At 37.1% G+C, this 15,974-nt stretch overlaps 3 protein-coding genes across 3 annotated transcripts; all 3 read left to right on the forward strand.

Annotated features, from left to right (window-relative positions):
* The first annotated feature begins 1,384 nt into the window (after nucleotides 1–1,384).
* On the forward strand, nucleotides 1,385–2,803 carry LOC126318369 (COP9 signalosome complex subunit 1-like). The gene has a single exon (XM_049993358.1). The coding sequence runs from the start codon at nucleotides 1,385–1,387 to the stop codon at nucleotides 2,801–2,803; it is 1,419 nt and encodes a 472-aa protein (XP_049849315.1).
* A 5,178-nt stretch (nucleotides 2,804–7,981) lies between these two features.
* On the forward strand, nucleotides 7,982–11,426 carry LOC126318332 (pre-mRNA-processing factor 40 homolog A-like). The gene is made up of 3 exons (XM_049993326.1): nucleotides 7,982–8,479; nucleotides 8,758–8,841; nucleotides 9,060–11,426. The coding sequence occupies exons 1-3, from the start codon at nucleotides 8,432–8,434 to the stop codon at nucleotides 11,334–11,336; spliced, it is 2,409 nt and encodes an 802-aa protein (XP_049849283.1). The 5' UTR covers nucleotides 7,982–8,431; the 3' UTR covers nucleotides 11,337–11,426.
* LOC126318370 (pre-mRNA 3' end processing protein WDR33-like) lies at nucleotides 11,402–14,199 on the forward strand. The gene is made up of 5 exons (XM_049993359.1): nucleotides 11,402–11,407; nucleotides 11,695–11,812; nucleotides 11,899–12,134; nucleotides 12,512–12,580; nucleotides 12,635–14,199. The coding sequence occupies exons 1-5, from the start codon at nucleotides 11,402–11,404 to the stop codon at nucleotides 14,042–14,044; spliced, it is 1,839 nt and encodes a 612-aa protein (XP_049849316.1). The 3' UTR covers nucleotides 14,045–14,199.
* Nucleotides 14,200–15,974: the final 1,775 nt, after the last annotated feature.

A 15,974-nucleotide genomic window follows, 5' to 3' on the forward strand; every position in this document is an offset into this window, starting at 1 on the left:
GGGCCCATTATGCAAAATTGTACTTTTCAATGCTCGGTGCTGCGCCATCGTACAAAATACATTCGAGACAAAAAAAAAATTGTAAAACGTTTCAACGTGCACAATCGAGACCAATTCATGCATCATATACGACAAAATACATCGCAAAATGATGTTTGAACAAAAATATGCTATTTCAAAAAAAATTTTTTTTGATGATAGCAAAAAATATTGGACGACTCGGGTTTCGATCCCGATACCTCCTGCATGCAAAGCAGATGCGCTTCCAATTGCGCCAGACGCCCCACGATAATAAACTAGTATGCCAATAATAAATATTTTGTTGTACATATCCTTTTGATAAATGCTAAAAAGCCCAGGTTGGTTCCAAAAACAGTCTAACTTGGTTCAGAATTTGACACATACCAAGACCAAACATAAATTTTGGCAGTTTTGTATGCACAGAGCAACTTCTACACTGGCAAGGCCAATCATGCCGGCGACTGGATTGGCACCGAAGACAAAAAAAAAGCATACGCCTTTATGCACTTTAGACATGTTTAACTTTTAAATTTACCCAGAAATTCTGTGATAGCCCCGATTGAGCTGGTGCTAGAATAGTTCGACGTCTGTCTTAGTGATACACTTCGACAAACCAGAACGTCAAGTCTTGTTATTTTGATAATACACTAAACCGACTGCTCGATGTCTGTCTAGTAAGCTTTATCTCACCGTTACTCACGTATTGTTCTGTCAGACCACATGAACTGCTATTTCCTTTTCTGAAAGTGGTACACTGATCGGTATCAATTCGGTATCAAAAAGGCTTTTCAGCTACAACAAACATTTGAGCAGATTTTTCGTTGTATGAGATATTACTTAAAGGGAGTCTTACAAGTCAGTCCGCCAAACTTGCCTCGACCTGTTTTTTGGGACTCGTTTGAGAGATGGTAGCAACTTATGGTTTCTATATTGAGAGTATTTGGTATACGTCATTTCACATTAACAAACTCGTATTTATGCCAACTTGCGTCGATTAAAACTTCCATAGCGGTCACTTTCTGTATGAAAGTTTCGGTCCTGCATTCTCAGTTAAAAGACAGTAGGGGCTTCAAGAACTTCGCATAATAAGAAGGGATGCTGTTTAAATGACCTAGTTGAAATTTTTTTAAATGCCTTTCGTTTTAAAGGGCCGTTCGTAGAGTGCGAATATAAAAAGACGCCGAGATGAGAGATGCGTTATTGCATCTTTTCATATACATTTTCATATATGAAAACGACAAATTAATCCATTTCAACCCTTTTGCTCTCTTTTGCTGTTGCGAATTTTTACTTCCTGCCTTATTTTTAGAATGGCTTTTTCCCTCTTTTTATTTTTCTTCTCTGTCAGCCATTCTATTTTCAGATGAATGTCGATGGGCATCCGTTGTCATCTGAAATCTACTTGACCGGCTTCTCGCATAATCATTCCCCTCTTGACTCTCCTGCTTGTTCATCAGACTTATCTTCTTTGCTTGAGCACACCTTGGCATTCTCGTTTCCACATGAGGAAATATACAAAAACTTACTTTTAGTACCGTCTTTATGTGATGAGAACGATGTTTTTCCCTCTGTCAAACCATCGAAAAACTTTGACTTCAATGTCTATATTCAATCTTACATTGGTTACACTCAAATCGAACGGCTCCTTTTAATCGGAGAGACGTGCCCTTCACTTCGAGATCCCACTCGTCGGTTTACTCTACAACTACTGCAGCAATCTGAAAACGTATTTTTATATAAAAAACTGATGGACCGTCCCCTTTTTTCAGACATGGAATTTGATGGGAACTGGATTTTAGAGAAGGAAAAAGAGGCGTGTCTCATTATTGGAAATTTAGAGAATGAGAATTCTATATACAAATCTAAGATGGACAAAAAAAAAGTCTATGAAATTCAATGTAAACTTGGACAAGCTCATTATAAATATGGAAATTTTACAGACGCTCTTCAAGCATTTTCGAATGCACGAGAATCTTGTTCCACGCCCCAGGAATTATTTGAAGTGAATTTGGAATGTGCCTTTATATCCATTCAACTGCAAAATTTTGATTATGTTTCTAATAGCATTGGCTACTTGGCCCAGTCGCAATGCCTAGAGCCCAACATTGCTTCCAAACTTAAAAGCTGGGCGGCCCTTGCAATGCTCTACTACAAAAATTACAGGCTGGCGGTAGTCAAGTTTCTAGAAATTCCCACCAGTCATTATAACGCCCAAATTTTCAGCGATGTCTTGAGCGTGCAGGATTTGATCACATACATATGTGTTCTCTCGCTTGCCGAATCTGACCGACGAGAAATATCAGACCTGCTTGGTAATGCTAACTTTCGCTCCCAACTCGAGTCACTGCCTCACATCCACGCCCTGCTTACATCCTTTTACAATTTGCAATACAACTCATTTATACAACTACTGGATCAAATAAGCAATGATTTGAGATTTGACCTTTACATGCATCGACATATCCACACCTTGAGCAAAAAAATTTATTCTAAAGCGCTTTTGCAGTATTTGAGTCCTTACGAATGTGCGGACCTACGAACTATGGGACAGTCATTCGGCGTGGATCCAGCGTATTTGGAAAAGCAAATTGCTTGGCTCATTAACGATGGTGCTCTGATGGCACGAATTGACTCGTGTAACAAGTTAATTTATACTCATAAGTCTAACGAGCGGATGAAGACTTACTCCACGACCCTGAAAACAGGGGACGGGTTTCGACGTAACACTGTGTCTACGTTAGTGCGCATCAGCCTCACTCACTACAACTCTTGCCCAAAGTAAGAGATAGCCAGACAAATGTTGTTCAGAAAAAAAACAACGGTATGTTTGTGCTTTGAAATATCAAAGGTTTTGTACCGAAAAATCTTTTGTCAAAGTACCTTTTACTAAAAGATACATAGGGTTTGCTTCCAACAGCCTGAAACTTCTCTGATACGAGCATTTTTTTATAATACCTCGCGTATCAATTATTGCAATGCATGATGTAGCTCATTTAGTTTCTTCATCTGGTTGAAGTTAGTGCGACAGCGTGGGGCATGTCGTAAGAAATGAATGACAGTCTAATGTGTGTTTGCATATAGATCTATAGTTTTGCTCGCTTTAGATGGTGATGCATAAACGTGATCGCATATGTGCTGTCGTAAATATAAGCATCTGGGTAGGAAATTTTAGGCAATTGAAAACTTGGATAAAAATCTGGCATGGCTACATTCTGTGACCAAGAAAATCGTTGATGACTTGCTATAAAGCTAATGCTATGCGTTCGACAACGTTTCTCGTTTTTCATACTATGTTTCAGCTATAAAACCTGTTTTGTGTCTAGATAACTTTATTCTTTGAGGCCCTCTTACAAATCCCCTTCATTTATTCTTCGAGTCGTCTTTACATGCACTTTTTCTTTTCGATAGACAAGATCACTGCTCAATCTCTTCATCACAGTGTTGCGCTGTCATGTATTGTTATCAAATATTGGGCCTGGTCTTTTATTATTATTTTTTTTGTTGGAGCATCTTCCGGGTAGGCCGTTATTTTCCACCTGGACATGTTGAACACTCCGGAGCACACAAAGTACGCTTTCAAAGAGAATGTTATCATTTTTCCTGGCTCTAACTTGCTGCATTCCTGATGAGTTATTCCACACCACATATACATATTTTTTACAAATATCGGACTTTCATCTTGACCTTCCTCTTCGTCTGGCCTAAGTGCATCAAAAACCCACGAAATGCAAATCAAGTCGCTCGGGTTGTATAACGTAAAGTTCAATTCAATTGTCGCAAAATTTTCAGTTGAAAAATTATGATAGACGTGGCCCGGAAAGCTTACTTTGACTTGCAATGGACATATCCATTGAATGTCCGTTCTAAACGTGTCTAAATTCCAGCTTTCTTTTTGAATGCTGCATGTCCCAAGTAAGAGATTTCTCATCAAATTTTTATTCGATGGCACCAATTCTGTGTGGTCTAGTTCCCATAGAAATAGTAGACGAAGGTTGACATACTGCGATTTAAAGGCTGATTCGGAAGAGGTACTCGCTTTTTTGATTTGGTTCGAGTAGAGATATTGGTTGCATTTTTTCGAGGTGTTTGTTTTGTATGAGGAAAGTGCTGGACTAGAAGGTTGGGACGTAACGTTGTCGCTATTGTGAAAACACAAGCTTTGATCTAAAAGCTTGGCAATTGGATTTTCATGACTAGGTAGTATTTCTTGTGCGTGGCTTGAAAATGGCGACAAAAAAATGGTTGACCAAGAATCTAGATTTGTTTGTTTTTTTTCAATAGACAAGACAATGGTCGTCGAATGAAATGGAGAAAGTGACGGAAAGACGTTATTATATTGACTTACGAAGAGAGGTTCATTTTCAGAAGGTTGAGAAGTAAATTTAGAAGACTCAGAGGCCTCAGATTCAGATGCTTGATTTAAACAAGAAAGATCGTCTTCGTCGTTCGGTGGACCATCTTTTTTAATCTCTTCAAAATTGTCGCTGGAATGGCGCTTTTCATTCGCACAGTTAGATACATCCCTTGCATCTTCTCTTTTATAGACATCTAAGATCTTTAATTCCCATGTATCGGAATGAATCCTCAGTTCTTTTAGTCCAATTGTTGCCGATGAATTCGACTTTGTAAGATTTTCGACGGTTATGTACATAATATATTTTTCTAAACAAGTTGGATTTGGTCTTATTGTTTCAGTTATTTTTAACGAATCAAGCACTCTTATGATAGATACTGCTCTTTGTAACCGATAGTTTTCACCAAGTTGGTTGAGACGGCTGGGCTGGTAGTAAAACAGCCATTTAACTGTGTATGTTCCTTGGGTTTTTGGAAGGTAATATAGAGTTAATTCTTTAGCACAATTTGGGTCAAGTAACCCTTCTAGTTTTATCTCTCTGACGCGCGGGTATTCTGCGGACTGACTTTCGCTGAAATCCGGCGAGTACATCCATTGCATGTGCGATAGAGCCAGATACAAATTATCAAGCGGTATTTGCCCAGTATTAGTGATTTTCAGTTTAGCAGGTATGATCTGTCCTACGTAAACTGCTTCTTCTTGATTTGGCCATCCAATAAGCTCAAGTTTGATTCTTGGCATGGGCCGTGTCGTTTGAATTTCTAAATGTTTGGGTAGGTGTTGGACCGTTTCCATAACATCGCAAAGTCGGAACCGAGCTCCTGTAATAAGAAATCGACCAATCGCATTAGGAATAAAGGAACATAGAACAATGCGACGTTCATCAGGACCAAATAGTTCATCACGGCCTTCAACATCCAAATAAGCATGGCTCTCTTTCGTAGAAGGGATATGGCCGATATCTCCAGTTATCTCTTCTTCTTGTTGTAAGCTTGCTCTTTCATCAGCATTGATGACGGATCCTTCCGCACATTCTAAATCCTGGGAGCTTGCTTGTTTTTTTAATCCCTTGTCTAAATCAAAGCCTGTATTTTCATTTCTTTCTTCAATCTGTCTTTCATCTACATCCAAAACCTCGTACTCTATGCGGATATTTGTTAACTGTAACGGTATCTGTAATTTATTTTTTATGTCGACTTCTACAAATATTCTTTCTCCTACAGATCCTATATTACCTGGGTTTTTTTCTTTTCGTTTATGCTTACTGGTTAAATACCTCTTTTCGGGCGGAATCACAAAATTCATTAGCTCCGTTCCCAAATGCTGCCATTCCTTGTCTAAATCAGACGTAATATCGTCCCGTCCGTAGAGACGTAAAATTCCAGTTAGTTGTATCATTGGTGCTATCAAAATTCGCCCCGGCAGAGGATTGGCCTTCATCACAGTAAAATATTCGCGCAAATGTGAGGATTGCAAATGTGGCAACTGAAAGTCGTTTTCTAGTAAAGCCGTGATAAACTTTATAGCCAGGTCAGGTCTATTGAGCAATTGTGCCAGTTTTACAATTTGAAACTGGACGTAGTTATTCAGTTTATGCCAATTTTTATTTTTGTAGATTATATAGGCAGCCACGTAAGAAGAAAGTGCGTGCATGTATTGCTTTGCCTTGAAAAAGGCATCACCGGCATAAACCATTCCTAAAACATAACTGCGATGCCTAGGCTTTGGACGCAATAGTGAGGCCAACGCGAGTTGTTGTTGAAAAAGCGCGTATTCATAAATGCTGAGTTTACAGGTATCCAAGAGCTTTTTGAGCGTTAAAAGGCTTGAAGGTTGTAGATAAAACTGGGCCCAGTACGCATGCATTAAACCCACTCGGATGGCTGATGGGCATGCATTGTATTTAACATATAAATTCCATGCATCATTAAATAGCGAATCGACTTTTTGCCAAGTAGAAGACGCTGTGATGGTTTTAAGTGAAATTTGCATACATATAGAATGAGCGGCCATCTCTAAGGCAAAAGCTCGGTAGAGCCATGCATCTGGAAAAGTTGATGCCTCAGATTTGTAGATTTCAGCCAAACTGCTGTACGTTCGATATGCTAAGGCGTAATCATTTAACATAAATGCCCAGTCTGCTAATTTTCGTTCTCGATACTCGAATGAGTTGAGTTGGAATAAAACACCATCTGAGCTAGCACTTCTTTGGCTTTTACGGCCGAATCTTCCTCCCAACAGAATATTAAACTTATGCATTAGTCTACTTCTCTCTCTTAGCACCTCTAAATAAATGTTTTGTAATGTTTTTTCCATATTGGGAATGAGTAATTTATATGTAAAAGTTCTGACCATTGTCTGTATAGATGCAATATCTTGTTTCGATAATCGGCTGGCATTATTGCCGAGATGAGTCGTTTGCTCTAGTGTTGCTAATGAATTGAGCGTGATAAAAAAAGAAGTTTCTGGAAAAGCAAGCTTGATAGCGTTGAACTTATTTCTTGCTTCCTTTAAACTCACAGAACTGGAGCTGTTATGCACCAAAACTTGACAATGACATATTTCCTTATATTCAATGTATGGTGGAAGATGACTAGATGCACCTTTGTTATGCGAATTTATCAGTTCTCGCTGCTGGTTATGAAAAGTTTCGGTTGGGTCTGCATCGAGCGAAGTGGTAAGAATAAAGCAAGCAACAGGATGCTCAAAAAGTTCATGAGGTGACGGGCCAAAAGCATTAAGAAATTGATATCGATAGTTACTAAACCAAGGAGTTATATCTGGAGCGAAATTGCCAGTAATTGTATTCTTCTCTGTAGCAGTATATATAGATTGGAAGCTAAAAACTGTACTCTCGTCGATGACAGCGGGAAAATGATGAGTACTATTAGGCTGATACTTCGAAGCACAACTTTCATTATATCTAAAATCGAATTGTTGCTTGGTTCGTAGACGCGAAATGTCTATCCACTTAATGTATAGGTGGGTGATAGGAATGACTGATTTAGTATGCTTCCGTTCATTTGAACTATCGGGGACAATCTGAATGGTGGCTAGAGAAAGACGAGAACATTACGGTCAGATTCATTACATACAAGAAATGTGTCAAGGTGGCTCAGCCGTTTTACAAAGATAGAGAAAAAGTATATGCCCGATCAAAGGGGCAGTCTCAGCAACGTACTATTCTCGCCAGGCTCTACAGGAGAGAAGAAATCAAGTATTTGATTAATAGAATATTCTAGACCACTCATTTTGCATGCAGAATCGACATCCGGATTGGTGATAACTAGGACAGGTAGTGAATATATGCGACGTATAAATTTGCTAGGGTCATTGTTGTCCATGATAAAATGTATAGATACTATGGCCTGAGTGAACAATTTTAATTTGTAAGTTGTGATACTCTTACTCTCTTTTATTCTAATATTCGCTCTCTTCAATAAGATTCAGATCGAACCACAGGATACTAAATCCTCGTTCTGACAGAATTGAGGTTATTTAATAATACAATGCCTTCTCACGGTTCAAGTAAACGTTGAAGTGAGTAATACAATCAGAAAAAATGCTCCTTTTAATTTTTTTAATATCTAACATGTTTTCTTGACCAAACCACGCCTCAGTCGGCTATCATCTATTTGACACTATTAGAAGTAACTTAATTTTTTATAGCGTTTTCCCCAGTAATTGACATTTGTTCATACTCATATTACATATTGTGATAGTGCAGTTATCAAAAGCGGTTTATGTTAGTCGTACAGCTAGTGTCAACCCATCCCTGTCTAAGATAAATGAAGAGATGTTCTAGATTGGTGCTCAGAGTAATTTTCTAAGTTGATAATGCATTCTACACATCTGATAGCGAATTAATCATGCCGTTATATGCCATAATGCATATCATAATATCTCCACAGCAAATGCATCATCTACTATCTTGTGTGTGTAAACAGTAATATTATCTAAATGTTCAAACGAGATGTTTTTATTTTTTTTTGACCCATGTATGAGGCAGATTTTAGTTAGTGTGCAGGCCTGACAAAATTCAACACTTAGTATGCAATGACCAATAATTCAAGACATGGTCATGACTGGAAGCCGCCTCCAATGGTACGCTTCAATTGATGTTCTCGTTGTCACGAGACGCTTGCATATTTCTAGCATTCACTATACCTCAAGTATCAAACTTCTCCCTATCCATCTTTCGTAACTATAACATGTTGTATAGACTTTTTGCGTCTTTCATTTTAACATCCTAGTTTCGCCCTGTCACTGCGCGCACACATAACTATTTCACGAAACCAAAGCAGTTATTTCCGTCATTTACAATGTCTAAATAAAAATTATACCTACCTTATTTTGTACTATTTTTTTGCTAATTTCTCTAGATGATGCCTTCGGTAACAGCTACGTTTCCTTCATCGACTGGGTTTATACCAACCTATAATGGCGCGTCAGTACCACCTGTATTCGTATGTGTACACACGGATACATAAATTAGTCCCTTTCTATATTTTATTGATTTTTTGATTTTCCGAATCATTTTCTAGCATTGGTTATATAATTAGTTTTGTTCTAATTTTTTCCTGTTAGCTATTGTCACAATTGCCTGATATCTTTTCTACACTATTTCACTAAATTTTTCTTGGAATACCTATTCCTATCTACTTCTATCGCTTCAAACATTCAGGATTCGAATAGCATGCATGGCTCATTTCCTCCTCGATTTGTTGTGCCTAATCAATGGCATGCTTCTATTTCCCCGATCTCCGTTTCGAGTGGTGTCACAAATATGACCACTGCCTCGCTTAATAACGATGATGAGGTTTTTATCACAAAATCTCAAGCACTAGTTAATCAAACTTCTAGTTTAGGCCGAACGCCTGATAGCACCAACTCTGACAAGAGCTCTATGATTACGCCATCACCAAAAAAACATGCAACGTCATCCAATGTTTGGTCTGAACATAAAACTGGTGATAATAAGACTTATTGGTATAACAGCGTAACTAATGTATCCACTTGGGAGAAGCCAGATGAACTTAAAACTGAATTTGAAAAGGCACAAGATGCAACACCTTGGCGTGAGTACTCGACGGAAGATGGTACAAAATACTATCATAACCAGATCACCCAAGAAACTTGTTGGGAAATGCCCCTTGAATATAAAAATCACATGGAAAAACTAGCTAGGGACGGATATATTTTGGACGAATCTAGCGAGAACATTAGCTTTTCTGAGCGCGTGTTGAAGAACGTGTTTGCCAATGAACCTCAAAAAAATGCATATGCTCATTTGCTTGTTGAAAAAGGCATGACCTCTTTGTGGAATTGGGATCAGGCTATGTCTGAGACATTTGAAGAAGAGCGCAGCAAACAGTTAAAGCTGAGTGAGCGTAAGCAAGTTTATCAGGTCATGATTCAAGAATTGAAACGTTTTGAAATTGAAGAACGCGAAAATCGCCAAAAAAGAATTCAGCAAAACTTCAATAAGATGCTGAGCGAATGGACTGAACTAGACAATTACACAACTTGGCTTGAATTGGTTGATCGCTTCGGGGATGATCCACGTTTTATGGCAGTTCCTACTGAACGCGAACGTAAGAACATGTTTGATGAATTTTTGAATGCAAGAGAACGTCGTCATCGTAAAGAGCAGCACATGATCAAGCAGTGCAAATTAGACGCTTACAAAGCCCTTTTGAATGAGCATGTTACAGCAAGCACTCTCTGGAAGCAATTCAAACAAGACTTTGCTAATAATCCTGTTTTTTTAGACCTTGATCCAATAAGTCAAATTACTGCGTTTGAAGATCATATTCACAGACTTGAATATCGAGAGGATGATGCATATGCAGCTGAACGTTGGCGAATTCGTCGCTTATCTCGGAAAGCACGCGAGTCTTTTCGTGAACTTCTTAAAGAGAAGTACATAACTGGGGACATCAATAGAACCACACTTTGGAAGGAATTTTATCCAAAAATTAAAGACGACCCTCGATACATTAACATGATTGGCGTGACTGGTTCGACACCTGCTGAACTTTTTTATGACTTTATTCAAGATTTAGAGGCTTCTTATAACAAGGAAAAACGTGCTATTCATTCCCTTTCTAAAGAACTTGATATTCACATTCTTCCACCATCTTCCATTCCCCAAGAAGACCGTTTTGCTTTTTTTTCAAAAGTTACAGTCGATACTTGGCCCAACAAATTATCGTTCGCTAACTGGTATTCTAAAATTTCGCTTCATCGTACCAAACTTGATAATGTTTCTATGGAGAGTGTTTACAAAGACCTTTCGCACCAAGAACTTCACAAATATCAATGTCGTTATAGGCGTGCACATCGCTATTTCCGTGAGTATTTAGAAGATGAGGTTCGCAGTGTGGACATGCCCTGGCCAGAAATTGAAAAGCAAGCCTCTACTATTGCCTACTTTGACCTTTTGACCAGTGGGGAACGAGAAAAACTTTACAAAGAATACGTAGATGATATTTTAACACAACTAGGTTCGAACATTGAAGAGGGCGCTATTGTTGAAGCACCGAGTCATCGTGAACGAAACATAGATGTGGACGACCTAGATAGCTCCATAGATGAAGACTCTAACCACAATGGACGTTCTATGGTCAATAATAACGGTATCGGCAGTAATAGTGCCAACTACAGTCCTAGCAGTAGCAGCTTCCATAGCAAGCGTAAGCGTAGTCCACTCTCTTCTAGAATCGATAATTTATCAGAGTTTTCGAGTGAAAGTGGTCCACTATATTTAGGCCGGAAACCTTGTATTGCTAACAATCACCAACAGTTTTCTCCTTACAATCCCACTGCTGCTTCTTCTGTTGATAACCCACTTAATAAGGAGATTCGCCCTGTTGAAGACACCGTCGCTCTACCACCATCTCACCATATAACAAGTTCTTTTTTAGATGAAGTGGAAGAGGGTGAGGTCAGGGGCAATTAACAACAATTTCAAGGTATTGATTGCTTTAATTATATCTTTCGTTTAATATTTTTTGTATATAAAATATGCATGTATAAACTTCTATGAAAAGAATTCAAAAATCTTCTCTCGTTTCTTCAGTTGTTTTCTTATACCAAGATACGGTTTAATCGAAGACCGATACACACAGTTCATTTGTATTATCATGTCAATTTAGTCTATATTTATTCCACATCTGAGTTGCACATTAACTCCATCATAATGCCGTTTGCATACTATAGTCAGGATCATACGAGCCGGTAATACCTTTCTTCGTTAGTCGCCATTCTTTTTGCGGCGGAAAAATGCTTTTTTTGTGAAAAGTTCAAAAAATTTATAGGTAGTTTTGAATGCTGTTATCGTACAATTGTTCTGCTTTGCGTTGATCAGTTTCATAGTTGAGTTGATACCTAAATTCCTTCTGTCAAAAAAAGGTTTTTTACTTGACCAAGGATTCGGTACTATATGACTTTTATTGCGAACATTGTATAATATGCACCTGGTTTAGCTTTTCACTTAACACGATCACCTATATCGGTTAAAGACTTTCTATCCATATCCATGTCCTTTGCTGGCCGTGGTAAGTCAGATAATCGACTAGTACCTGGATTTGGTAATAGCATTTTTCCTGCTGGCGGCCACTTTAGAAAACATGCTGGTGAAGAACGAAAGTTTGTAAAACCAAAAGCTGATCGACAGACATATGATGGGAAAACCAAAAGATCACATATAACTAGAAAGGCCATTGACTACAACTCAGTTGTCATGTATTATACAACGGTATGTAAAATTTATTAAAAATATTTGTTTATCATATAATGACAGTATATTGAAATTGCCTTTCTGGTTTTGTGGCCAGCTGTTCAGAAAACAGCATCACTGTTAGGGATCACCAGTTTTTGTGTTCTATTCAATCTAATTTTAGTCTGAGTTTATGAAAATACTACATATCTATTTATTGGATTTTACTTTTATCAACTTTCTCTTCTGTTGTTGGTGGAATTTAGAACATGCAAGGATTTTGTCTGTCTTTGTTAATTAAACCATATGAATGCTTTCCGATTTTGTTCTTTTCATAAGAACGGCTCGAGCCATAAAATTGCTATTTGCAGTTCTACCAAAAGATCTTGTACTAACTTTGTGATTTTTGGCATCAGCACCGTGTTTTTTACAAAAACATACTGGAGTACCCTACACTACATCCAGATCCAGCCTTTGTAAAATATGTATGTCAACTGTCCTACTATCCTAGCCGATTGATGTTACCTAATTTTTTTTAGATGCAACCTCCGGCTTCCTTACTAGATTGCCCAGCTAGCAGTATTACTGGGAAATTTGTTTCTCGCTCTACAAATAAGGAGCCTGAACCTGTTTTTGTAGTCAGCTGGACCCCGGATGGTCGTCGTTTGTTTACCGGAAATTCTAAAGGTGAAATCACTCTTTGGAACGGGATGACTTTTAATTTTGTGACTATAATTGCTGCGGAACAAAAGAGTTCTGTTCGGGCGATGGAATGGACGCACTCTTGCGATTGGCTTGTAACAGGAAATGATAGTGGCTTTGTTACCTATCACGACCCGAATATGACGACAGCTCAAAACTTCCAAGCTCACAGTAGTTTCATTCGTGGGATTTCGTTTTCTCCAACAGACCGCTATTTCGTGTCGTGTTCTGATGATCAGTCTTTAAAATTTTGGGACTTTCACAATCCGTCTGCTCCTATACGAGTTATTCAAGTTAAATCTGAAGTGCGTAGCGCTGATTGGCATCCTTATAACTCTCTAGTTGTTTCTGGCACAAAACATCACCTTGTACAACTCTGGGATGCAAGATCTAAGCTAAGCGAGCCTATTCATACACTCCAGACTCATAAAGAGGCCGTTGTAAAAACTTTTTGGAATCAGAATGGAAATTGGTTTATCTCAGCCTCGAACGATCATTCAGTCCGTTTATATGATATTCGCACAATGAAAGAGTTACAGTTTTTCCGCTACCATAATGGTGGCCCAGTTTCATCGATAGCCTGGCATCCATTTCATGAAGGATTATTTTCATCCGCTGATAAAAAAGGAAACATCGTTTTTTGGCAGGTTGGTACTGATGTGCCCCTTGGAAGGATTATTCAGAGTCATCGTAACTATGATCCCAGTATTTGGGATATGAAATGGCACCCATTTGGACACATTTTGTGCACAGGATCTAATGATTGCTCGACTTGGTTTTGGTGCAGAAATCGACCTGGAGATAAAATAGACGATTTATACAATGACCCTAGAGTGGGAACCAATAGTAATCATAGTATCATGCCCGGAATGGTTCCTGCTCAATCCGGAATTCAAACTGTTGGTATCAATCATGGCAGTGTTCATGGATCTGCAGCATATGATGACATGTGGCAATTTTACAGATCCGTCGGGTCTGATGACGTTTCAAACAACCTACCAGGGGGTTTCAATGGCAGCTATTATTCAGAAAATTTGTCAGAAAAGTATAAATACATCATTCCAGCTGTAGCTGGTATTGAATCAAGCGATCTCGCACAAATTGAAGTTCCTTGTCTAGGACCTATCAACCAACCTCGCCACACCATTAATCAAGGTAACACGAATGCAGCTAACGCAGCTAATAGCTTTATCAATTCTTATTGTACCTATTCCTCTACAAATACAGAGACAACAGACAATAACTAGGTAATGAACGGTGCTTCCTAAACTGGCTTACCAACTAGTATCACCAACAGATTAGGCAAGTGATTCGTAACCCTCATTATAGTACTTAGAGTTTTACACTACTACAAACGTTGTATAGTTTTAATAAATTTGTAAACCGGAGCCGCATTTAATTTTTAACGTTGACAAATGATGACATACTTCTTTGATACAAATAACTCTTGTTAATGATTAGAAAAGGCAGGATTGTCTTGATGATTACTGAAACAGATGAAAGATAAATGGGCGCTAATTCAAATTCTAGGCAAAGCCAAACAAAAACCAACTGGTTGATATGTTTTTAGATTAAAAACATTGTATTTTTAGTGGTAAAAAGAGAATAGAATAATGTCATTCTATTTTTTCAACGTTTTAAAAATACGATGTGTGTGATATTCAAAATAATATTGTCATCAATAAATTGAAATTATCCATGACTAATAAAAACAACTTAACTGATATTGTTCAATGTGAATTTTATTTGTAATAAATGTGTGTATATTATTAACATACAAGTATATACAGTTCACACTACTCCTTAACATAGGGCCTGTGGTGCAAATGGGAGCATGCTTCCTTAGCATGGAAGAGGTACCCGGATCGATACCGGGCTGGTCCAATTTTTTTATAATTTGATACTGTTTTACATAACCTTTTAAAGGTAATATATATATATATATGTTTTATATTATCCCCTAACACAGGGCCTGTGGTGCAAATGGGAGCATGCTTCCTTAGCATGGAAGAGGTACCCGGATCGATACCGGGCTGGTCCAATTTTTTTATAATTTGATACTGTTTACATTTTTTTAAGTTAATATATATATAAAAATTACGTACCAATGAGAATAGATATACCTCAAAACACGACGAAAAATTTATATTTTATACTAGGCATTTTTAAATACTGCGTATTTAATATTAGAAGATTTATGGAAGATTAAATAGGTAATAAAAAGATAGTGTAGTTTTATAAGGGGGAAGTGTTATAGCTGATACGAATAAAAGTCTAAAAAAAATAAAGTTCTGACATTAATTTTTATTTAATGAAAAACTATATGACACAAGAGGCGTGGTATTGTATAGCGCAATAAAATCAGAAGAGTGAATGAATGCCAATAGGATCTGACAAGGAGGATAAATAGATATGGATGATATAAATGTAGCGCTTAGTAAAATATATAAAATACTAAAATTTTATACATAAATTGAATTGGCAGCTAAAGGGAGGTTATATAGTATTTCTTATGGTATTACAGGAGTGTATAATATAAGAGATAATAGGGAATGTAGATGAAGAATGCAGTGTGCACAAAAAGGTAAATGTATTATGATCCATTGATATACAAGCAACAACGCTATATATTAGTTATGGCATAAAGATAGAAGCATTATAACAGGTGACAACTGGATTAGATTAAGTATGACATCCGGAAAAAATATGCTTACATATGTAAACACATTATATATACAAATAAATATAGATAATATAATAATAAACTATATAATTATATGAGCTATAATAATATAACTATACCAAATTATATCAATAAACAACGCTTAAAAATATTGTAAATAATATATATTAAATATAAATAAACCTGTATATAGAGATAATAAAAATGATTGAAATATAAAAAATATTTAATAAATAATAATATAGGTAAATATAAACCTATATATGAGTTAGTTAATATATCTACCACAATTTCTATATTTCTATGGCAATAAAACATCAATACATATATACATACACAACTGATATAAATATAGAGGCATACCAAGTAATAAAATGAATGCATTATCATCAACAATTCTCAGATCATTACCTGATCTGAAATATATAATAATATAACTAATGTATATGCTATAATAATATTAAATATAACAAATAAATTAATAAATATATAAT

This window comes from Schistocerca gregaria, unplaced genomic scaffold (genome assembly GCF_023897955.1).
Source record: "Schistocerca gregaria isolate iqSchGreg1 unplaced genomic scaffold, iqSchGreg1.2 ptg000665l, whole genome shotgun sequence".
Taxonomy (NCBI): Eukaryota; Metazoa; Arthropoda; class Insecta; order Orthoptera; family Acrididae; genus Schistocerca; species Schistocerca gregaria.